Source organism: Euprymna scolopes, chromosome 1, assembly GCF_053919585.1.
Source record: "Euprymna scolopes isolate OS-2025 chromosome 1, ASM5391958v1, whole genome shotgun sequence".
NCBI lineage: Eukaryota > Metazoa > Mollusca > Cephalopoda > Sepiida > Sepiolidae > Euprymna > Euprymna scolopes.
The window spans coordinates 187610744-187637350 of NC_136482.1; the positions used below are offsets into that span (position 1 = coordinate 187610744).

The 26607-nt window shown below is 31.1% G+C and overlaps 1 protein-coding gene across 3 annotated transcripts in view; it reads left to right on the top strand.

Annotated features, from left to right (window-relative positions):
• Window positions 1-26607, top strand: part of LOC145278247 (uncharacterized) — a 1121062-nt gene that overhangs the window by 1088767 nt on the left and 5688 nt on the right. For all 3 annotated transcript variants that reach the window (XM_080130545.1, XM_080130539.1, XM_080130552.1), the window contains 3 exons: window positions 11541-11664; window positions 13885-14067; window positions 26084-26265. In XM_080130545.1, the coding sequence (XP_079986671.1) occupies window positions 11541-11664; window positions 13885-14067; window positions 26084-26265 (489 nt within the window). The remainder of the gene's footprint in view (window positions 1-11540; window positions 11665-13884; window positions 14068-26083; window positions 26266-26607) is intronic.

The following is a 26607-nucleotide window of genomic DNA, read 5'->3' on the forward strand; positions in this document are numbered from 1 at the left end:
AGATAAAATAAAAAGATGTAATTTAGTGTTATGAAAGATGAAATAAAATGAAAAAGATGTAATTTAGTATTATGAAAGATAAAATAAAGAAAAGATGTTATTAAGTGTTATGAAAGATGAAATACAATAAAAAGATGTAATTTAGTGTTATGAAAGATGGAATAAAAAAATATGTAATTTAGTGTTATGAAAGATGAATTAAAAAAGATGTAATTTTGTTTTATGAAAGATGAAATAAAATAAAAAAAGATGTAATTTAGTGTTATGAAAGATTCAATAAACAGATGTAATTTAGTGTAAGGAAAGATGAAACAAAAAAGGATGTAATTTAGTGTTATGAAAGATGAAATAAATAAATAGATGTAATTTAGTGTTATAAAAGACGAAATAAAAAAAGATGTAATTTAGTCTTAGAAAAGATGAAATAAAAAAGATGTAATTTAGTGTTATGTAGGATGAAATAAAATAAAGATGTAATTTAGTGTTATGAAAGATGAAATAAAATAAAAAGATGTAATTTAGTGTTATGAAAGATGAAATAAAATAAAAAGATGTAATTTAGTGTTATGAAAGATGAAATAACATAAAAAGATGTAATTTAGTGTTATGAAGGATGAAATAAAATAAAAAGATGTAATTTAGTGTTATGAAAGATGAAATAAAATGACATTGATGTAATTTAGTGTTATGAAAGATGAAATAAATAAAAAATGTAATTTAGTGTGATGAAAGATGAAATAAAAAAAGATGTAATTTAGTGTTACGAAACATGAAATAAAATAAAAAGATGTAATTTAGTGTTATGAAAGATAAAATAAAATAAAAAGATGTAATTTAGTGTTATGAAAGATGAAATAAAATAAAAAGATGTAATTTAGTATTATGAAAGATGAAATAAAAAAGATGTAATTTAGTGTTATAAAAGATTAAATAAAAAGATGTAATTTAGTGTTATGACAGATGAAATAAAAAAAGATGTAATTAAGTATTATGAAAGATGAAATACAATAAAAAGATGTAATTTAGTATTATGAAAGATGAAATAAAATAAAAGGATGTAATTTAGTGTTATGAAAGATGCAATAAAAAAGATGTAATTTAGTGTTGTGAAAGATGAAATAAAAAAGATGTAATTTAGTGTTATGAAAGATGAAATAAAATAAAAACATGTAATTTAATGCTATGAAAGATGAAATAAAAAAAAGATGTAATTTAGTGTTATGAAAGATGAAATAAAAAAGATGTAATTTAGTGTTATGAAAGATGAAATAAAAACAGATGTAATTTAGTGTTATGAAAGATGAAATAAAATAAAAACATGTAATTTAATGTTATGAAAGATGAAATAAAAAAGATGTAATTTAGTGTTATGAAAGATGAAATCAAATAAAAAGATGTAATTTAGTGTTATGAAAGATTAAATAAAATAAAAAGATGTAATTTAGTGTTATGAAAGATGAAATAAAAAAGATGTAACTAAATTACATCTTTTTTATTTCATCTTTCATAACACTAAATTACATCTTTTTATTTTATAAAACATGTAATTTAGTGTTATGAAAGATGAAATAAAAAAAGATGTAATTTAGTGTTATGAAAGATGAAATAAAATAATAATATGTAATTTAGTTTTATAAAAGACGAAATAACAAAGATGTGATTTAGTTTTATGAAAGATGAAATAAAATAAAAATGATGTAATTTAGAAAGTAAAATAAAAGTAATTTATGAAAGAGGAAATAAAATAAAAAATGTAATTTAGTGTTATGAAAGATGAAATAAAATTAAAAGATGAAATTTAATGTCATGAAAGATGAAATAAAAAGATGTAATTTAGTGTCATGAAAGATGAAATACAATAAAAATATGTAATTTAGTGTTATGAAATAAAAAAGATGTAATTAAGTGTTATGAAAGATGAAATAAAATAAAAAGATGTAATTTAGTGTTATGAAAGATGAAATAGAAAAAGATGTAATTTAGTATTATGAAAGATGAAATAAAAAAAGATGTAATTTAGTGTTATGAAAGATGAAATAAAAAAAGATGTAATGTAGTGTTATGAAAGATGAAATAATAAAAAAAGATGTAATCTAGTGTTATAAAAGATTAAATAAAAACATGTAATTTAGTGTTATGAAAGATGAAATAAAATAAAAAGATGTAATTTAGTGTTATGAAAGATGAAATAAAATAAAAAGATGTAATTTAGTGTTATGAAAGATGAAATAAAATAAAAAGATGTAATTTAGTGTTATGAAAGATGAAATAAAAAAAAGATGTAATTTAGTGTTATGAAAGATGAAATAAAATAAAAAGATGTAATTTGGTGTTATGAAAGATGAAATAAAATAAAAAGATGTAATTTAGTGTTATGAAAGATTAAATAAAATACAAAGATGTAATTTAGTGTTATGAAAGATGAAATAAAAAGAGATGTAATTTAGTTTTATGAAAGATAAAATAAAAAGATGTAATTTAGTGTTATAAAAGATTAAATAAAATTAAAAAAGATGTAATTTAGTGTTATGAAAGATGAAATAAAATTAAAAAAAGATGTAATTTAGTGTTATAAAAGATTAAATAAAAACATGTAATTTAGTGTTATGAAAGATGAAATAAAAAAAGATGTAATTTAGTGTTATGAAAGATGAAATAAAAAAGATGTAATTTAGTGTTATGAACGATGAAATAAAAAAAGATGTAATTTAGTGTTATGAAAGATAAAATAAAAAAAAGATGTAATTTAGTGTTATGAAAGATGAAATAAAATAAAAAGATGTAATTTGGTGTTATGAAAGATGAAATAAAATAAAAATATGTAATTTAGTGTTATGAAAGATGAAATAAAATAAAAAGATGTAATTTAGTGTTATGAAAGATGAAATAAAATAAAAAGATGTAATTTAGTGTTATGAAAGATGAAATAAAATGAAAAGATGTAATTTAGTATTATGAAAGATAAAATAAAAAAAGATGTTATTAAGTGTTATGAAAGATGAAATACAATAAAAAGATGTAATTTAGTGTTATGAAAGATGAAATAAAAAAATATGTAAAAAATGTTATGAAAGATGAATTAAAAAAGATGTAATTTTGTTTTATGAAAGATGAAATAAAATAAAAAAGATGTAATTTAGTGTTATGAAAGATTCAATAAACAGATGTAATTTAGTGTAAGGAAAGATGAAACAAAAAAGGATGTAATTTAGTGTTATGAAAGATGAAATAAATAAATAGATGTAATTTAGTGTTATAAAAGACGAAATAAAAAAAGATGTAATTTAGTCTTAGAAAAGATGAAATAAAAAAGATGTAATTTAGTGTTATGAAAGATAAAATAAACAGATGTAATTTAGTGTTATGTAGGATGAAATAAAATAAAGATGTAATTTAGTGTTATGAAAGATGAAATAAAATAAAAAGATGTAATTTAGTGTTATAAAAGACGAAAAAAAAGATGTAATTTAGTTTTATGAAAGATGAAATAAAATAAAAAGATGTAATTAAGTGTTAGGAAAGAGGAAATAAAATAAAAAATGTAATTTAGTGTTATGAAAGATGAAATAAAAAGATGTAATTTAGTGTTATGAAAGATGAAATAAAATAAAAGATGTAATTTAGTGTTATGAAAGATGAAATAAAATAAAAAGATGTAATTTGGTGTTATGAAAGATGAAATAAAATAAAAATATGTAATTTAGTGTTATGAAAGATGAAATAAAATAAAAAGATGTAATTTAGTGTTATGAAAGATGAAATAAAATAAAAAGATGTAATTTAGTGTTATGAAAGATGAAATAAAATAAAAAGATGTAATTTAGTGTTATGAAAGATGAAATAAAAAAGATGTAATTTAGTGTTGTGAAAGATGAAATAAAAAAGATGTAATTTAGTGTTATGAAAGATGAAATAAAATAAAAACATGTAATTTAATGCTATGAAAGATGAAATAAAAAAAAGATGTAATTTAGTGTTATTAAAGATGAAATAAAAAAGAAGTAATTTAGTGTTATGAAAGATAAAATAAAATAAAAAAGATGTATTTTAGTATTATGAAAGATGAAATAAAATAAAAAAGATGTAATTTAGTGTTATGAAAGATGAAATAAAATAAAAAAGATGCAACTTAGTGTTATGAAAGATGAAATTGTTGATAATCTTATTTTAAGATAAATTGTTCAAAATTTAATTCGATATTATGAAGAAAATTTTATTCTTAATTTGAAAACTTATTAAACCCCAATCAACTTCAATGTAAAAACATTTTAATTTAAATAATTCTTCAAAAATTTAAACTTGTATAATGAATACAGACGTTTTAGCATTAAAAGTAGATAGCACGGCAAATGCTCATCTATGGTGTCCTCTTACCAAACTTTCACAAAAATAAAACCCACTTGTCTAGTTACAACAACAATTTTCCCCACTTCTATTTGTGCCTAAATTTAAATGAAAATTCTAGAACAGAGCTTCTTTCCTAGAACTGCCCGCCTGTGGAACTCTGTCCCACTGGTCTGCTTCCCAGCTAATTACAATATGGTCATTACTAACTATTAGTATACTGTTGCCTCAGTGACTACCATACACTCATTAACCCTTATCCTCGAGTGGTCTTTGGGCCTTGATAAGTAGTGACTCCCATCTAAAAAAAAAAAAAAAAAAAAGAAGCTAACATGTATTTTATTGTAGGAAGAACAGATCATAGGTAGAAATGAAGTTTCCATAGGTTGCTGCAAATACATCTAATAACATGTAATTTTGCAACTTTCATTCTTTTATGTTTCATTGAATGTTTGTGTCTATTGATTATTATTTCCCAAATTTTAACAAAATTTTGTAAATCAAAAAAATAAAATCCTGCATGCCATAGCTTTTGAATATCTTTCATTAACTTTGTACTCTGGCTTTGCGATCTTCTATTAGCCACTGTTTAGCTGATAATGTTTGTTGTACAAATAAATATAGAATAGTTTGTCGTTGATGGGCTGAAATCAGAAGAATCTCTCGACAGGGGCTTCGTTTCTAGAGCAATAGCTCTTGACATATCAAAGGCTTTAGATGTAATATGGTGTAAAGGTCTACTTCACAAGATCGCCAGCTATTCCATAACTGGGAATGTCCTCAATTATTAAATCTTTTCTCTCTGATAGGCTTATAAGAGTAGCCGTTGATGGACATAAATCAGAAGTTCATAGTATTTATACTGGAGTTCCTCAATGTTCCATCCTGGGCCAAACTCTTTTCTTGATCTTCATCAATGATCTCCCAAATCTCATTCTTAGATCATTCATAGACATGCTAGATTGGATTTCTTGATGGACGAGGCTTTAAGACTAATGCACTTTAAACGTTTTAATCGATGTATTAAATAATTTATTTTAAAACATTTCTTACCCATTTCATTCGCATTTAATTTTCCCATTTTTTTCGCTTTCCTGTGGATTACAGATTTTGTTTATTGACAACTGACGAAATGTTGGTTGAAAGTAACTTTCTGTCAGTTTTATATAAAACTCTTCCAAATGCTGTACTTAGAAACTATATAATATTCTTTATACAATGATTCAAGCGGCCTCAATACTATATAATATTCTTTATACAATGATTCAAGCGGCCTCAATACCAATGGTTTCACAAAGAACAGTGAATTTAGTCTGGTGAAAAAAGTTTAATACATTGCCTCCTCCATTTATGGCCAAAATCGGAACTGAAACGAATTAAGATTTAGTGAAGCCAGTGTAGCTAAAAAAATTCAGCAAATGATATCCAATGATAGAAGCCATGAAAAAATAACAAAATCCAAATGACGGAAGACCCTCAAAGACAACAATGATATCTAATATATAAAGTAGAACCCCGGAATATGGCATTAAAAATTAGTAACAAAATACACGTGTATATAATCAAATAACATAAATAACACCGCAAGGTGAGGCAAATACTGTAACCAGGGGCCGGAAAAACATTGTATTCCACATTATAACCTGAAAAAAAAAAACGTATCATAGGGCCAGCGTATCCCCGGGTTCTACTATATATACACACATACATACATAAAGGAGAGTGTTTTCCATGTTAGAAGCATTGATTGAATTTTAAATTGAATTATGTATGGAATACGTTTGAAAGCCGAATTACAATATAATGGAATTAAACAAGTATTTACTTATTTAAAATTAATATATTTCGTAATTATACTCCTTCATCAGAATTTTATATTTTTCTTTTTTCCTTGCCATGATGTTACATTGAAAAGTATAACTCCAAAATATATTAATTTTAACCAAGTAAATATTGTTTTTCATAATATTGCATTGTGATTCGGCTTTCAAACGTATTTCAATTTACAATTATACGCACACACACACACACACACACACACACACACACACACATCTCTATCTCTATCTCTATCTCTATCTCTATCTCTACAATTATATAAATGCAACTTTGTCTGTGTGTGTGTGTGTTCGTTCGTTATAGACACAAAAACGGCTCGACCGATTTTTATGAAATTTCACACAAAGATACTTGGTGTGCCTGGCAGTGTTTTAAGCTAGGTTTTGGTATCGAATGTTTCCAACAAGTATCGGCAACTAATATTCGCTATGTATTGTACGTATGCAAATGAAAATGACCGGCCATTTTTCCAGGTCGTTGCTTAGCGACGAGCAAGACCGACATTGACACCGTTATTTATGTTATGGAATTGTTCATACTACTACTACTACTACACATTTCACAGCGCACGCACAGATGCACACGTGCATACACGACCATTACAGTATGTTTTCTCTTTCTTTCTTTTTGTTTGACGACGTTAATTGGAAAGGCGATTACTGATACAATTTACTTTCTTAAATCAAACATTCACAAACTGTAATACCACATTTACAGTATAAATACAACTTAACATTTTTATATTTTAAAATAGTTTTTCCATTTTTTTCATTAACTTGACTTTAATTAACACTTTAAATAGCATTTCTTTATACAAATACAAATTCATTAACTTATTAAAAATGATTTTTTCTTTGACTAACCAATCAAAACAAAACACTCCTCATAACAACAATAAAATCACATTGTTTATACATTACTCATGCATTTACAAACACTTATTCAAAATTCTCTCTTTTCTCATAAATTTCGACTGAGATTTTTTTTTCAAAAATTTATATTTTTACATATTTATTTTATCTTACACTTCATAAGCATAAAAATAGCATTAAATCAACCCCCGACCAAGGTCGGGTAATACTGCTAGTATATATATATATATATATATATATATATATATATATATATAACTGTATAATTATAACAAAATAAAAAGAATATATAAGTATCCATCTATATCCATACCAGACTTATTTAAATTTCAGATTAAGTGAAACTAAGGTATTTTTAATGATATTATTGGTTGAAAAGATGGTGGTCAAATAGTCAGCATTTGATTATCTAGCCACACTGAAGAGCTGTGATAGAGCAAAACGGTCTGTGAATGAGCGCGTGTGTGTGGACATAGAAATCCAATGATTATAATTGATTAGATGTGAGTTCCGTGTGTCAAGTCTTCATTGTTTTGTATTTTCATCTTTTATGCGCATTTATATTTATATATAAAAAAAAAGAAAGTGATTTTGGATTTAATCAAAATTTCTGATAATCTCTTTTAGAACGTTAGTGAGGGAAGGTCTTTTGTTTCGGTTTGGATTCTTGTTAATCCATGTAGTTGGCGCCCAATGTGTGTCCTTGGTCATGGATTAAGAGAAGCTGACAAATGGAAATGCTCTTGGGGGAAATTTAATCCATGGTATTTACAAAACCTTTGTCCTCTTAGAAGAACAATAAAAAGGCGTTCAAAATGCTGCCATTGTCTAACATCTAAAATTGTAGTCCGGCTGTATTGAAGGAGCTCCGAGTTGAGAAAACGCTTCAAGTGTGTGTTTTGTATTTATTTGTTTTTTTTTTAGAAACCAAAGCTTCAAAATTGTTTTAATTGGAATTAAACAAGACGGGATTAAAACTGCCTAGAATCTGCATAAAAATAACATTATTATTACTGAGGAGATTGTTTTCAATCAATTTTATTGTCACTGTTTACTTGTGTACATCGCTTGACTAATGGTCACCCAACTTTTTCAAATTATTTATCATAGTTTAACTTGGAACAGATTCAATTTAGGGATATCTATATGAAAGATCAAGATCATAGAAAAGGTCAAAATCTCATTTGTAATAACAACTTCACATCTATTCATAAAGATTGATCCATAATGTAGTCCATGAAGTTCTGCATCTCTCTTTGAAAAAAAATTAACCACCATGCAAAATTTCAACCTGATTTGATAAAGTCTTTTGACACTTCTGCACTATTGGGACGAGATTTTGTAGTCGATAAATGGAATTTTTAGATAAAAATCAATGGTTTCAACTGATTTTCCTTTTCTTTCAATTCTAATAAATTACAATGGTAGCTTCCAAATTATGAAGTCGAAATTACCTGGATATTACTGAATCATTAAACAAAACAAAACAACTTCAATCGTGGTAGCAGGTGAAAATTGTCGCCATTCTGTTTAAAGTGAAACGGAAAATTCTCTTTTGAACTCTGTCTTACGATCATTTTCATCAAATTCTATTTTTTATTTTCTTTAATAAATAATTTTCAACCTTATCGATTTTCGTAATTTTTGGATATAATCATCTTAAAAACACGAGGAATATGTAGATACCATTGTTTTCATATGAAATTCAGTTTTACGATTTCTTAAATTTCGTTCCAATAGTGTAGAAGCGCCAATTTTTGTGTTATCAACGTTTACATGACATAACTTAGAGAATACTTTATTCAATTTATTTGATATTATTTGGATTGCTTGGATATAATCTATTCGATATAAGAAAGTTCCAGATTTGATTTTTAGCTCATCCTTATATTGTCAGGTGAAGGAATGCCGTCTCATAACTGAATTATATTCTTGTTCTCAGTGAGGCTCTCATCTGTTTTACCCATTTCGGATGATATTTTTTTAAATATCTGTCAATAAAAACATTTTTGAGAGATTCAAAATCGTGGGTTTCTTCCCTTTAAAAAAAGAGTGATTTGTTGAATAGCCACTTTTGTACAAGTCTCATTTCTGTTATGTTTGTACATGAGAAGGGAGTTTGTTGAAAAAAGTTTGTTTTTTTTTGGGGGGGGGGGTAAATTGAGGTTTTGACATTTTGCTTTACTGCAATTGGAACTCACATTAAATAATATAATTCTAGGTTAAAGTAGTTTGCTTGAAGCATTGTTTAATGTGTATATAAAATAAATTTGGATTTATAGTAGGCAAAACAATCAGGCATGTGTCGGACAAAGGGAAAGACTTCCCGAAATATTGCAACACAGATATGCTACCTGACCAACTGATGCGAGTCAGAACATATTACATGTAAAATATATAAAAACAAATATGCACGCATAATAGCACATATATACACCATAAACGAATCAATAAATGTAAAACTGAATTGCTGCTTCTACTATATAATAGACTCTCCCATTGATTTCGACGTATGAGGTTCCGCCACAACAACTAAGTTGCTCGGAAATCCACACAGATGATTTGTTCATAGTGGTGAAGGCTTTGTGTAGAACCAACCACACTTTTTGGTATTATTGCTAACCTCCGTCATTGCAGATAACTGTCACAGGACAGAGTATACAGTATACCGCAGGTTTTTAAAACAGTTTCCTTCTCGTAGATGCATATCTTAAGGAAGACTGGGAGTGCATCTCTCCCAGTGAATTAATGCACCTCAAGATACCAACTTGGAAATTTCTATGACTTAGTGCGGTACATACAGCGCCTAACCTTTCCAAATGGCCACCAATCTGGTACTAGCCAGGCTCAACATTGCTTAACTTTGGTGATCTGGCTAGAACCGTTGTCAACGTGATTGTACCATATATTCCACTATATGTGTGTGTGTATATATATATATATATATATCTGTACAAATATATTTTCTTATAATATATATCAATCCATATTTAAGAAGCTCAGTGTAATTACAGAGCAATATAGAGAATAAATGACAAAAAGTTATATTCTAAAATTCATGAAGTTGACCATCTTATAATTTATTCCTTTAATTTAGTTGACTTATACAATTCTTGACAGTGTGTGTGTATACTGTGCCATTATATCTTAAGTTACTTTAATTGCTATCCATTACGTCTCTGCATCATTCTGCCTTCTATAAACCTAAATTTCTATAATTCTCATCATCGATAAAAAATAAAGGTTGTTACATGCTGTTGAAGAGTTTTTCTTTTATTGCATGAGAAAGAAAATGCGATAACTTTCCTCTGTTGAATGTCTGCTTTTCTTTTGAATCCTTTGTTTTTACTAAACTTTTTAAAAACTTTTTTCTGACAAAACATTTTTCTATTATTTTTATTGGAATCGTTTGAGATGAGTAATTTGTGTATTCATTTTTTTACTTTTATTTTTTTATTACTGTTATCCTCATCTTCATAGTTGGCGCAGTGGATAAAGGCATTGAATCTCCACAGTTCCAGGTGAACATGGTCTGAAGGTAATGGTTTCAATCCTATCAAAGCAGGCCAAACGTGGCTAAAACGTGGTGAGACAACTATGGAAGGCAGTAATTACTGGGGATAAGTTACAAGACTCAGTATTCCTATCCTGTTGCGATTAATCACCTGAAAAAGGCCAAAGGATAAGTTGGCCGAAACTATGCAACTATGAAGATGAGGATGTGTAGAAAAAAACGAAAACTTTTTCTTTAGTAATTGTCTGTATTTTTGAGATGAGGTGTTTTCATTTATTGAGATTGTTGGACTGGCTTCCTCATCTTGGTTGTTATAGTCACAACGTTTCGGCTGTTTTGCCCTCCATTTGTTTTGTATCGAACTGGGGAACCGTTTTTTAGGAGTCTCGAACCCAACACTTTATTATTATTACGGGAGTACTGTGTTCGGACTCCAGCTAGGCTCTGGGACATCTGGGACTGATTTTCTGTTTTGAATGTTACTTTTTCACTGCCTTCGTTCAGGATTGAACTCGGCACCTTTGGGTAACTGTAAACTTTGATACAACGTCTAAGACCACTCGGCCATATGTCACTAGGATAATTCTTAGTTGGTTTTTGTTAATGTTAAACCTATGTTGTTATTCAAGGTTTTCTCTCTCTATTAGAGGTGTCCAAATTGCAAATGGTTGGGTTCAAGACTCATAACAAACGTTTGCCCAGTTCAATACAAAAGACCTGATGAAGGCCGGAGGGCAAAACGGTCGAAACGTTGTGACTATAACAACCAAGATGAGGAAGTCAGTCCGACAATCTCAATAAACGTTTTTCATTGTTTAATTAATAAGAGTTGGAATTTACTTAACCCCCAAAGTATTTTAGTATAATTTTCCTTTTTGATTGTCTGAATTTTCCAATTACTTATTTTATCCTGAGTAACGCCAGGTTATCTTGTTGCGTGTTGAAAAATAATTTGCCTTGTATTTTTTCAGCTCTATCATACACCACCAATTACAACTCGGAAGATCTCATCGAAAGTGATACGTCAAATCAGCAAAGATTCATTGCGATTAAGTCAGCTTTTGGATTTAACTTCAGAAGATGGAACACTTGAAGGTGAAGAAGCTATTATATACCCCCATTTTTTAATGATATATTGTATATTTAGACAGCAACTTTTCATTCTGACAAGTATTGTTAAATAGCACGGAGTGTTCTTGCTTAATAAGCTTTTTTTGTAGGTTTTCAATTTTTCTAATTGTCTTTCCTGTTTCTCGGTTGAATCTTTGTAAGAAAGTTCTATAATCGTCTGGGTCCATTTTTTTCTTTGCAAGTACTTTCGACTGAGTTTCAACAGTCGTCTTCAGGCAGTTTTGATTATTGTTCATTTAAAATCTGGATGTTTTTATATGCTCAGTTAAAATTATATTTACATTTCTTGAACTGGTGAAGCGTGTCGTGTGCAAATATATATATATATTAAGTGTTAGAAACGTGGTTAAAATAAATGTCGAATGTTTTTAAAAGTGTGCTTTACAATGTAGTATAGAATTTACATTTTTTTTTTATAATTATTATTTATAACTTTACATTGCAATACACATATATAGATATACACGTAACCATACATGTGTATACATATATTGAATAGTCACGTACCAAGGCACTTCAGAATGTTACTACTGTTTTAAAAATTTACATAATTGATTTTTGGTTCTTTACTTTTCATATAAAGTGCTTTTTAATATTTTAAATCTTTTAACGTTTGAATCCATATGGAGGATTTTTGTATTTTCCGCTAGGACCTTTCTAAACTGGGAATGTGGGCAGCCATGTTGGGAAATATATAAAAGGAGAATGTGTTTGTGAGAGGATACGTCTCGAGCTATATCATCAACGAACTTTTGATCTACAAATTTGAAATTTGGTATACAGGGTATTCAGACATGTGGAAATATTTTAATCTTTTTCCACCCGGAAAAAGGGATTTTATCGGGTCATAATTGCAAAATCGGGTACTGTGGGAGGTCATCGGATTTTTGTCTGATTGTCAACTGTTTCATGACCGCGCATGTGCAGTCGTGAAACATGACAGCTTCTTTATGTTAAGAATAAGTAGGTTTATAAACACGTTTTAAAGATCGTGCCGAGTTGACCTAATGGTTATCGTACTTGACTCACTGTTTTTGTTTTGAGCGTAGCTCGAGTATTATTTTTTATTTTTACTTACAAGAAATCAACTGTTTAAAAAATAAAATAATATTCGCATGCACACGTCTCAGTTTATTTCGTTTGTTTTTTTGTTTTGTTTTTTTACTTCATTTCTTTTAAATGAATTTAATGTTACGGTATGTCTGTTTATGATAAATAAGAATTCTGCATCAATTAAAATATTGTGATGTATATTTTACCAGTATGCCGTCCGACATTGCCCGGTCATAAAATATTCTTAAATAAGATATTTTAACTTATGCAAATTTCGTATTTATTATAATAAAGCCAATATTCTATTGATTATTATATTGTGCTTAATATTTAGTAGTTATTTCAAAAGCTGAAATCGAAATCCAAACATCTAGCACTGCTATTTATTACCATCTGAGCCATTAACAGATGGATATCAAAACTCTAAAAATTAACTGACATTAGTGTATAAATAAATATTTGTGCATATGTAAGGGAAGCAGTTTAGGTAGACTTATGCCCGTCGAGTTCCAATTTTATCGATTTTGATCCCTTTTGCATTTATTTTTAATAGCTTAAAACCAAATCAAACTCGTTCCACAAGTCCGAATTACCTATATATCAAGTCACTTGTATATTCATGATTGAATATACTAAGTTCTTTTAATAATTTTTTTAAGAGAAAAAAGTAGATCTGGCCTTCAGGCTAAGATCAGAGTGTAGTATCACACAAGAAGGTACTTTGTTTGGCAGTGTTCTTAGATAGGTTTTATATAGGAATGTCGTTGATAAGTATAAATAATCAAAATATTCTGATGTAAGAAGGAACAGGTGATTTTGACCAAAGTTAGCACTTCACACAGCCTAACATAACAACTGCATTTGAGAAGTTTTATTACCACACAAGCTGAAAGACCCAACATAAAAATCAGTCCAGCCATTTTGGAGTCCATAGGGATTGAACTTTCACACACACATACACATACACACACAGAAAGTGCCTTTTATATAATAGTAGAGAGAGACATGAAAGGAATTTAATATGACTAATCGATTATACTTGTTGATTCTTGTCACTTGATACATGTAAATTAAAAAAAATCTACAAGAATAGCAATTAACTATTAAAAAAACGAAATTTTAAAATTTCAGGATTTGTTGAACCGCCTCGTCCATCATCTGTATCTCTGCAGACCGTTTCTTTGCAACCAGTGGGTAAAATGGCCACCACTCTGACTGAGATTTCCAAAGCGGATAAATTATTCCTGGAATATGCGTTAATCGTATGGTTAGCAAAAATTCATCAACAGGCGAATTTTTTCATGGGAACAAAAGGTAAGTGCCCCTCCCCCTCCTTTAACATCTTTTGAAATTTTTCCAAATCCAGAAAGAGTTTACAGTTTAATAAATTAACTACATCTTTTACGAATCGAATATACAGGGTGGAACGATAAAGTTGTCGCCCTAAAGAAAACAACACTACAGATTTATTTATTGATTTTTGTAGAAAAAATCAATTCAGATAACTTGATTATGTAGTAGAGCTGATATCTATTCAATATAGCCGCCTTCAGCCTCAATCACTACCTCAATACGGGTCTGGAACTGGGAGCATGCTTTTTCCACAAGCATTGGTGGGAGCTCGGCGAATACTTGGCAGATGGCGACGATCAGACTGGTTTTGGTTTTGTGGGAGGCCATGTTGGTGATGATCTCGACATGAAGTAGTCTAGCGAGTTCAGGTTGGAGGAGGAGGGGAGACTAATGAGAGAAGGATACAAAATCGTAGCACTTCTTCTGAAGCCAAGACTTGGGTGTCTTTGGACTTATGGACTGGCGCTGAGTCCTGCCACACCGACCACCAGTAGCCACCTAATTGCACCAGGGGATCACGACACCCTTTCGCACATCCAGGCACACTTTTGTGTTGACTCAAGCTGATTTCAAAGATGTGAGGTGGTATGATGTAGCCCTCACTTGAAACCACACCAAAGACCATAATTATGGCCGGAAAAAAGTCATCCGATGTGTTGAGCTTTGCCCTCAAGCATTGAACTGTCCGGATTTGCATTTTGAGGGTGCTGGCAATGGTCCTGTTGTCATAACTTGGATCAGTAGAGAGCATGAGTTGTACAGTGGCGCATCTCTGATCTCACTCATTAAATATTGTGTCACTTTCAGACATGACAGAAGACTCCTATCGCTCTTGGGATTTGTACACAACTGGCCAACTAGTAGATGGTCTGCAACAAAAAAAAAAAGAAAACCGGTTTTCATCAAACGGAAATGGAATCATATTGTCTTTTCTAGGGCAGCAATTTTATCATTTCACCCTGTATGAATTAATTTGACAAATCAATATTTGCTCCAGAATAGCAATTTCTTTTTTATCCTTATACAAATTATATCTTATAAAAAGGTATAATTAACTTCTGTTTAATTAAGAAAATACTTCTTCCAGCGAGGAAGCAAATTTATGTAAAAGCATTTAACACCACATGTTATGTAAATATATTCAGTGTTTGTCAATATGTCTGAATCTATGTACATTACAAATGTAGTGAAGTCAGTTGAAATACCATGTGAATGAGGTTTGACCATACTATCAATGAACCAATATGATAAAAAACATGATTTCATACAAAAGATATTACATACTGGTCATGGTCAAAGGCTGTTGTTAAGGGATGTAATTTACATACATTAAGAGTGTATATTGACTGGCAAAACACTGGGCACTTCAGGCTAGGCTGACTCGTCATGGTAGCCTTACATGTTTTCGAATTAAGTCACAAGAAATAAAAAAAAAACATTTTGCTTTTGTTTTTCTCATGAGAAACATCACACAAAGGATAACGTAAAAAAATAATTTCATTTTAAAGACCATTAAAAAAAAGGGTATTTAAAAAAAAATTAAACATTGTAAAAATTTGACCCTTTTTTTTTTTTTAATTAAATAATTTAGGACAAAGTGATTGAGGAGAATTGAATGATGTTAGAAATAGAATTGATGCTAGACGTTTGGAAAAATTGTTATGTGTATAGCTGGTCTATATCTGTGTCTTTTTTTTTTTTTTTTTTACACGGTGGTCACCACTTATCAAGGCCCGGAAGCCATTCAGGGATAAGGGTTATTGCAAGTACAGTACGTTAGTGTGGAGATTTAATGAAGTGCTTACTTAAGGGGGCGGTTCATTAGGAATTTGTTAACGTTGGACTTGAAGACATCCAGGTTGTAGTCAGGTGGGAAGCAGGCAGACGGAACAGTTCCACAGGCGTGCAGTTCTAAGAAAGAAGCTTTGTTCTTGTACATACCGAGTCTTTCATATTGTCTATTTAATGTGTGTGACGTATTCCAATATATTATCATCTAGTGTATAAATGTTTCTATTGTTGATGTGTTTATAGACAGAAGGACAGATAAACATCCAGACAAAGAATGACATACCTTGAATCACAATCAGTTTCAATGTGCTTCTGAAAGGTAGCCATGTCTCTCACAAAAAAACTGAAACAACCAAGTTGTTTCATATTTACATTTATTGTGATTGCGAGTTATTGCTTCCAAGATGGCATGCCGTTTTCTTCTTCCATACTATGTATGTTCATTTTCACAGTCCAGTGCTTCCATGACTGCCATTCGTCTGTCTGTACCCAACAACTCTCTAACTCTCTACTTTTTACGTGTAATCAAAAACTTGCTTTCATTGCTGACATCACTCTATATCTATCATCAAAACACATCACCTGTTTTTCCAAAATGTATTTATCTTCTAACATTTTTAGTGAAAAACATATCAGAATAACATTTCATCCATCAAGTTACATTCCTGGAAACTAATGTAAATATCTCAACTGTAAATATCTATTTTACTTTCATAGCATTGGTAAAAGTAGAATGTCATAAACAATCATAATAATCAACCATTAAAGTGGCCCTGTCGGTTGGGCATTAGAATACGCCGACTGCCCCCCTGCAGTGGGTAAAAGTCCCTCAATGGGGGTCCTGGATATGACCTTAAACTATATCCAGTGGTGAGGCCCCAGCTTGTGGGCTTTGGGGAGTGTGGAGCCACCCTTTAATTACCATTGCTCCCAGGTCCACTCTGACCCGGAGTGGTAGTACCTGTTAGGGTCCCAACTATGGGTTGAATAGAAACCAACGTGAAAACAACAAATATACTCTATTAAAAAAAAATTTCTTCAAAATCTTTGGATTCTGCATTAAATAACCCGAAAAGGGTTGATATGCCATAAAACAAAAAGAACCAACCAACCATTAAAATACTTAAAGGTGTTTTCCGGTAGACTAACCACATGAATTCTAATGTTATTCATTTTGTTAATTAGAATATATGTCAGGCATTTGATTAGATCATTGCAATGTCTGTAAAAGACTCCAAAAAAAAAATGCGTTTTGAAAAAAATGCGTTTTGAAAAAAATGCAAAATGTAAATTATCCAAGCTTTAAAATAATTATTGCGTATGACAAAAGATTTATATATACACAACAGAATCAAGATGTTGATCTGTGAATGGTCACGCCTCCCAATATTCTGTATCTCTATAAAGCCGACATTCATTTGCCCAAGTATGGAGTATTGTTGCCACATATGAGCTGGTATATCTACTAGTCTCCCCCCAAAGTTTCCAATCTAATACGTCCCGCACTATCAACCAAACTCTGAATCCTGTTTCATCGTCGCAATATTTAATCGCTGTACATGTTTGACAAGTACTTTAATGGAATGTCTTCTGATGAACTCGCATCACCTGTGTCCCCTCGATATAACCTGATAAACAACAAAATCACACCCTTTCACTGTTGAGATCCGTAGATGTTTCTTTCTTAGAACTGCTAGACTTTGACATTCTCTTCCTGTTTCCTGCTTTTCTTACTCTACTAACATGCAAAAGTCTAAATGTACTGTGAACAAACATCTTACTATTCAACTCCACACATAATGTCCCTTACGTCTATGTGTCATATGTCTTGTTTGGGGTTGAAAAGAGTTAAATAAAAATAAAAAAAAATGCATACCAGACACTTGGAGTTTGTGCACATTTGTGTTCCGAGACAATTGCATACTTTTTACATTTCTGAACTTTTGAGATGAGGATTGGTTATTCATATTGGAATCTTCGAACTACTGTTCACATTTTGAGTGTCATTTTCCTACTACTACCTTCTTCAGGAGTACCTTATGGAACTCTGGATCATTTCTACTGAACTCAGAAATCTAGACAGAATTTCGAATTGAACACTTTATTTACTTCATGGGGGTAGTATGCTCTCGTTCCATCAGACATGATTGGATAGAGGTTCTAAGTTATTTGTAATTGTATTTTTTTCAGAGTTCGACAAGATACACTTGAAGGCCAGAAGTTACATCAACCTAAACGTTGTGCAAATGACACTCAAGATGGGGAATAGTAGTGCGAAGATTCCCAATCATATGCATACTTTTTATTTTTGTTTTTAAGTTAAAGTGTAGAAATTGCAAAAGCACTTTTAATGATTCTAAGAAACAAATCATAGCGAGAGGAGGAGGAGGTGATTTGCAGTTTAGAATTTTATCACGTTATCTTTGATTAAAGTTTATAATAATTTGATTAAAAGATATTTTGAGAGACGTTGAACTCATCTTTTTATATACATCATCTATTGATAGTATAAACACAACCACACACACATATACACACACACCCACTCGCCCATGTAGACGCAAAAGAGAAACATATTTTTAAAGAATAGTAATACATATTGTAATACAGCACAATCACGTTGATACACCGGTTTTCGCCAGATCACCGAAGTTAAGCAATGTTGAGCCTGGCCAGTACCAGATGGATGACCATTTGGGAAGGCTAGGTGCTGTATGTACCTTCAGGGAAGGTTGGGTGTGGGGCCAGCACCCTCACTCTGTAAAAAGAACTCCTTGCTACAAAAACATCTACAAAAGTTGTAGATGGCCTATGCCCCTCCAGGGGCTCAAAGGCTATGGATGGATGGAATACATATTGTAATTTAATTAAAAACTTAAAAGTTTATAATTTAAAAAAAAAAATGTAAAAAAAAACCCTACTAGTTTAACTTAGCAACGCCATTTTATTAATTAGATTTATAAAAAAAACCTCTTTTTTAAATTCGTTTTATTCATAGTCAGCCCAAGCACTCAGACATAAGAGGTCACTATGAATTAAGAACTATACCTACAGGGTTACGAGCAGTGAGATATCTGTTCACAGTACATTTAAGTTAATGTTAGTACAGTTAAAGAAACAAGCAACAGGGAGGGCATTTCAAAATCTATCAGTTCAAAACTACTAGATTAGAAGGCATTTGGGCATCTTTACGTATAAGTTATTAGAAGTCTATAGCTGTAGGAATTGCATAATCATCGTGGATGGTGAATGACTTATTTCCAACTGTTCTTTCTGGTAAACATATTCCCAGGATTTGCTGCTACATTCGATTTTTAACTTTTTCACAGATATTCCAGTGGAGATATTTACACACTTGATTACCTGAACAAAAGTGGCATTCACTCTGGGCAAGTTGAACTGGCTTCCTCCAAAGGAGGAGGTTCCACAGGAGTATGAAATTCACAAGTGGTCCACAATCCTTATTATAGCCTCATCAGGGGAGATAACAACGTTAGATTTTTGTAGCTCTTGCAGGGAGATGTCGATGTTCTACATACAGCACTTGGTATTCATAAATGGTCAGCCATCTGGTACTGACCAGAGTCGACGTTACATCAATTTGGTCATCTGATGATAACCAACGTATCAACGTGATTATGCCGTATATATACATTCCATTGTATCGATACAGAACCTGGATGTCAGATGGTTCACACTCTTTACCCATGTGCGGTTTCTGTATCATTTTACTTCAAAGTTCTCAAATGTTGAGTTAGTAAAAAAGTTGAGAACATGATTTTCCTCATCAATTTAAATGTTATAGTATGTCTTTCTTGTGGTCTTCCTGGATTCTTATCTTGGAATCCAGCAAGTCTGATGGCTTATCCAATTTTGTGTTACTGGAGAGAATATCACTTGGAGAAAGTACACCAATCCTTGTAAAAGCTAGTGTGAGTTAGCCATACTGAGATCTTATTTGGATTGCGAATATAATGTTGTTTGGAATATTTGGTCAAAGTTTACTTGTAGGGAAAAACTATCCTCATGTGATGTTGTCCTGACAAAACCCTGCACAAAGAAACCTTAGATACTCAAAGATAGTGTCTTGTAGGCATTCAAGTTCCTCTCTGGTAGGTATTCAAGACAAAAAGTATACATACTTAATAAGTTCGACAATGGCCTTGCATCTGTCGGACAGAGGTAAGGTTCTATATTATCCTAGGAGGTCTATTCTCCTATGCTTTACCTTCTGTCTAGTGTCTATCTCTGTATGCATGGTGGTGTGATAAGATTATAATCTTGAACCTCCAGATCAATCAGGTAATGAAACAAAAATGTAAAGAATAGAATAACTTAGAAATGGTTAAGATATAATAGATTGCATATTGAAAAATAAGTTTCATTGTATAAAAAATTAACTGCCACAAAATTTCTCACGGTAGAGGGAGCCAACCTTCCTTGCAGCAGCCTTGGCAATGCTCTCAATGTATCTATTCCAGTTCATATTCCCTGTAAACGTTAGGCCGAGGAGTTTAAAAGAAGTACTTTCAGGCAATGTGTTCTTGGCCATTGCTATTGGTGGTAGAGAAGGTTTCTTGTAGTTATTGAAGGAAACAAGCTTAGTCTTAGCAGCATTGAATGTGACCAACCATTTTTGTCCCCATTCCACTACAGATTGAAGATCATCCTCTAGTGTTTCTGCCATTTCCTTGGATATGTGTTCATTTATTTTCCCCTCATATCTGTTATAGAGAGTGGTGTCATAATAATAGAGGTCCAAGGATAGATCCCTGATGTACTCCCGCATTTATGTCATATTGTTTAGATGTACGACCGTCGAGGATAACTTGGATTTTTCTCTTACTTAAGAAGGATTTAATTACATTATGAATTCTTCCAGTGATTCCATATGATCTAATTTTCCTTAGAAGACCATCGTGCCATACCCTGTAAAAAGCCTTAGATATATCAAGGGCTACCGCTCTACCCTCCCCTGTTTTGTCCTATGAACGGTATATACATTCAGAAACTACAGTTAAGATATCTGCTGTTGAACAGGCTTGCCTGAATCCATATTGTTTGTCAGTCAGGAGTTTAGCAGCTGTTAGGTGCTGGACTAGGGCTTGATTAACTAAGGACTCAAATATTTTGGCGAAAAGCGGGAGGAGGCTAATGGGGTGATAATTTAGTGGGTCAGTTCTTTCATCAGAATTCTTGAAGACTTGTACCACAGAAGCGGTTTTCCAGCAGTTGGGAAAGCAAGATTCGTTAAGGCATTTGTGCATTTGTTTTAAAGTTTGGAGAGAACTGGAGCAACCTTGGCAGAGCATTTTTTTTAATAGCACAGCCGGGATGAGATCTGGTCCACATGCTTTTGAGGTGTCTAGGTTTTTTATAATAGCATGTACCTAAGAAGGGGATCAGGGAGGGAGTGGTGTACCGGGTTCAGTGTGGAGTTTGAGGCAAACCGACTGGCAAGCAAATTAGCCTTGTTAGTTGCCGTGCAAGGAACCTCATGATTGTTTGATAGTGGGGGAATAGTTGACTGTCCATTATTTACTACACTGTTGTAGATTTTCCAAAAATCCCGGGTTCCTAATTTCTGTGCTTCGATGCGTTTTCTGGTGGTTTCAGAGTAATCTGTCTTCGCCGTCTTTATCACTCTCTTACAATTATTTCTAGCTTCTATATACTTTTGTTTATTTGAGCTGGACTTATAATGAGCCATACCCCTTAAGTAATCCTATTTACCAACTTTACATTATTAACGATTACTGCGATATTGTCCCATTGACTACCGTACACTCATTAATCGGCAAATGTGTATTTCAGCAGCGTAAAGTATTTGACAGACAAAAATTTATAAAAATTGTTTTTATATAAAACACGTTATTAGACCCTAAGGCTGAAATAAACCCGAAAAAATTTAATTTTTGCTATTTTTTTTTTTTTTTTTTTTTATAACATTTTTTACTGTACTAAATGTACAACAATTGAGGCCGCCAACGTTTTGAAAAATTGGCCTTTGTAAGTCTTGCCAGGTCCATGCAAGAGCGTAAAAAAGGTTAAATTTGGCCTCAAAAAGGCCAATCTGGCAAGCCTTAGAAAGGCCAAAATTTCAAAACAAGATGGCGGCCTCCGTTGTTGTAGTACAAGAAAAAATGTTGAAAAAATAAAAAATAATTTTTTTTTTCGGGTTTTATTTCAGCCTAATGTCTAATGTGTTTTATATAAAAATAAATAATTTTGATAAATTTTTGTCTGTCAAATAATTTACGCTGCTGAAATACACATCTGCCTATTATCCTTATCCTCGGAGGGGGGGGTCTCTGGGCCTTACGTGGTGACTACTTTGTAAAAAAAAAAAGATTCAAAATAAAATTAAAAAAACTAAAACAATCTAGGAATTCAAGTAAGCGATTCAAAGGGACGTAACTCTGCTTGAAATGTATTTATCATGGGGAACAACTCTTCCACCTTAATTTCATTTTTTTTTTTTTCAATTAGTTTTCTACTATTTGAAGTTTATTCAGATCATAATTTTAAATGCGTTCATATTTTTCACAAAATTATGCTTAAATATCGCAGTATGTGAATGAATAAGTGCTCATTGGCTGATATTGATTGGAAATATTTTTTTTTTATTTATGTTTATAAAATGTAACTATTTTTCCAAATTTCTTTTTGATGAACTACTTTAACACTTTTTAAAAGCAAAAAGAAAAAGAAAAACAACAATGCGAGCAAAACAACAATATCAACTAATTAAAACGAAACGCTTCTATTGTTGTATATTGGATGACTGTAAGCTCATATTATGACTTAGCCAAAAGCCGCCAGTATCAGAAAATTCAAGAAGCCACATTTGATGGTACTTATCCAGTCAAATTTGTGTTGGCGTCTTTCGTGTTTATGCTTGAAAAATTGCTAAACTTCGAAAGATACATCTGCAGAAGATCGGAGGTTACACTGGCCGGAACGCTGTGAAAGTGACAACTAAGATGAGAATAGTAGTTTAAATAATACATATTATCAATTGTTATATATATATATATATATATATATATATATATATATATATATATATATAAAATTGTAAAAAAATGGAGCATCAAACCTAAACCTTATATTATAAACAATTCATATATAATTGTTAAGAAGCACCTCTGAAATCGCCAACGTTTACGTATCAGCAACAGCATAATTTTGTGCCTAACAGACGCAGTGTGTTTTGCTATTTATTTGTGTTCATTTCATTAATTAGAGGCCTCCGTACATTTTTTTGAAAGTAGGCGCTAAAATCAAGTTGACCCCCCCCCCGCATAAAAAGACAAACGTTTTAACAATTAAAATAATTTAAAGTTGTAGTTGAATTTGCTATTGTAAAATTGTCGATAGTCATTTTTTTTTTATATATTATATGAAATTTTTTTTTGTTTTTTGAATTGAAAACCCTTACTCAAAAATCTGTTTAAAATTTCACATTGCGGAATATTGTAATTTTATTCTATGTAAATCTTAAAAAAAAAAAATTTTTTTTTTAAAGAATTTTTTATATTTTGTAATACAACTAATATTATGTATTATTGAGGCAGCACATTTTTTTTTTTTTTGAAAACATTATTTTATGTCCGTTTTTATTTACACTTCAAGGAAAGTGAAATGACTAATGGGTTCATAAACGAAAAAAAAAGAAGTTTTTTTTAATTATTTAAACTCTTCAGCTTTATTAAATGTTGCAATTTTTATGGATTTCAATCAATTTTTAGCTTTCGGAATATGAAATGGTATTTGTACAGTTTAGTCAAGACATTAAAAACTGAAAATATCGAAAAAAGTTTAAATTGTATGTATTCGTTATGGAACGAAGTTCTCAAAAAAAATTTCACTTAATTTCATCAAGTATTTTTTTTTTTTTTTTTCGGCGAAAAAACAATTTGTTATGATACCGAGAAAAATGTTCGATTTTTAGGAAGAACAGCTAGTATTAAAGATAGGGGGAGGTGCCAGCAGCGGCAGCGCTTTAACTGGAGTTATCTCCTTTTGTCATTTCTAAAATTTCAAAGTTTTTTTTTTTTTTAAATCCAAAATGGCCGCCTTCAATGCGCTCTCATAAAAACGTGTTTTTCCGTTGTAAAAAAAAAAAAAAAAAAAAAAAAAAAAAAACTAGATGAAATTAAGTGAATTTTTTTTTTTTTCGGAAAACTTCGTTCTATAACAGATACATACAATTTAAACTTTTTCGGTATTTTCATTTTTTAATGTCTTGACTAAACTGTACAAGTACTGAAATATTAGTTTAGTTTAAGCTTTTAAGTGGTACTACACTGGTACAAATGTTATCATACATCGTGTATTCGTGTACATATAGGAGGGTTAAGTCTGTGCCGCGTGCCGCGCGTTCGAGGTCCCTAATAAATCGTTCGTTCCATTCAAATGTACCCATTAGCATTCATTGTCTTTCTCAACCAGAACGTTGTCAATTTATCTAACAATTTCAAAATATGCACCTCAAGAAAATGAACATACAGATTCAATATATAAGAAATAAAAACAAAAACAAAAAGCTTCAAAACAATCCAGGAATACGAATAAGTGACTCAAAGGGACATAACTCTGTATAAAATTATCATGGGAAACAACTCCACTCGTGTTTAACTCGAATCTTAATTTTTCTTTTTAATTCATCAAAAACAATAGAATTCTAAAGTAGTTGGAAATACACTAGTTATTGCTGCATATTCAGTGACTGTATACAAACTCCTGTTGTACTTATTTGAAAATCTTATGATTGAAAATATATTGGTCAATCTGTGAAAACCTTTTGTTCAGATATTAAATGCAAAATGGTAAAGTAGACAATGAAAAAAAAAAAGGGTTGAATTATAAAAACGATTTCAACTGAATTCTTAAATTGACGATTATGTCTCTTGCTATTGTATGCAATTATATTTTAAAATTAAATCATATTCGATTTATTGTCTGTTTTACACCTTGGCATGTGCTAAACGACTTTTAGAAATTGGCTTAAAACTAACTCTGTTCAGGTATTGATTTATCCCTCTTTCTCTCAAATTCATTCTTGTCACTTTCTCACATGTTTTCCTTGGTCTATCAGCCTGCCAACTAACCCTGCAAGTTCAACTGTTCTACATCTACTTACCCAATCCATTTATTTTTCAATGTGAAAAAACAAACAAAAACAATAAAGTCTGCTATTCTGCATGTATCTCTCTTTACTGTCCAGATTTCCCACTGACGTCATCAGATCTTAGCCGTCCTTTATGATTCATATCACACATCTATCACATCAGTCTTAAGCTTTGGGAGGGGGGGTGCACACACGCACTTATGCATTTGACTTGCTGCAGTTGACTAACATTCCCTATCCAAATTAGACACATACAAACACTTGCCAGAATCGCCAATATTTCATGGGATAAAATTCATCCACCAAAACCAGAGGATTAATTCATGATTTAGTTATTCTTTTCATGAGAAAAATTACTTAGAAGTCGATTTTGTCAAAAATTGATATTGTGTGTCACTACAATGATGAAAAAAATGAAAAGAGTTTTGTAAATATTGAATAATTTCGTTCCTGAATTTTTGGAGATGAGGATTAATGCTAGTGTTTTCATCTTGAGTGTTATTTTCATAACATTTACTTTCATAACGTTTTCTTTCACAACGTTTCAGCAAATGTAACCTCTGACCTTCTTCAAGTGTATATTGTCGAACTTGGTAATCTTTCCATTGAACTCAAGAATCTTTATGGAATTTCAAACTGAACCCTTTATTTAATCCATGGTGGGTAGTATGCTCTTATCCATCTACAAAAAATTGTGATGTAACAGTGTCAGATAGTCAGAATACAATTAAAAATTACTTAGGACTTTTCTTCGGTCATGGCTGATTGAATAAAAGCGTGCTATCCCCAAATCAACAAAGAATTCTATGAAAAAAATTCATGCAGATTTCCGAATTCTGCACGATAAACTTTAAGAAGATCAGATGTTACATTAGCCAAACATTGTGAAAAGAACAAAATTTGAATAATTTGATGTAAATTACTGAAAATCTATAAAGTATCCTATTTGATATCAGAGATTTGAGTTTCATAAATTCTTTCAACAACCACAAGTTAGAAGTCGCTTTTTTCTTTTCTTTTCTTTTTTTTAATGATTTCTAAATTATTTTGCAGGTCATGTGATCCATTTTGGTGGTTCTCAAGCCTTTACTGAATACAGTCTTGAATGGTTGGATTATTTCAATCACTGTCGTTTCCCCAACATCGCCTACAAGACAATGACTTGTTTCCGATGCTCTATATCTACGTCACCTGTGGCAAATTCAAATGCAACAGTCTGTGGACTTGGAGAACAGGTAAGTCACTCAACAATTTTTTTTTTTTTTTTAAATAGCTAATCAAAGTAGATTCAATTAAGCAGATGCTCCCAAGAAAATCTCCTTTGAAGAATTGTTTTCAGGTTCTGCCTTTGATGCAATAAAATTAAATAAGACAGCAAAATTTACAATACTCGTGCTGAATATACCAAAGCTTGATAAATTAACAATCAGTTTCAGCACTGAACAGCTTACTAGCTTGAACAACCTGCAAATCTTCACTGGCATTGTCCCAAGAAGTTGCTAGCCGAGTAGGGATCACAAAAGCTATCAGCGATGAACACCATGGACGTGAATCAACAATCCAATGACTGAAGTCAA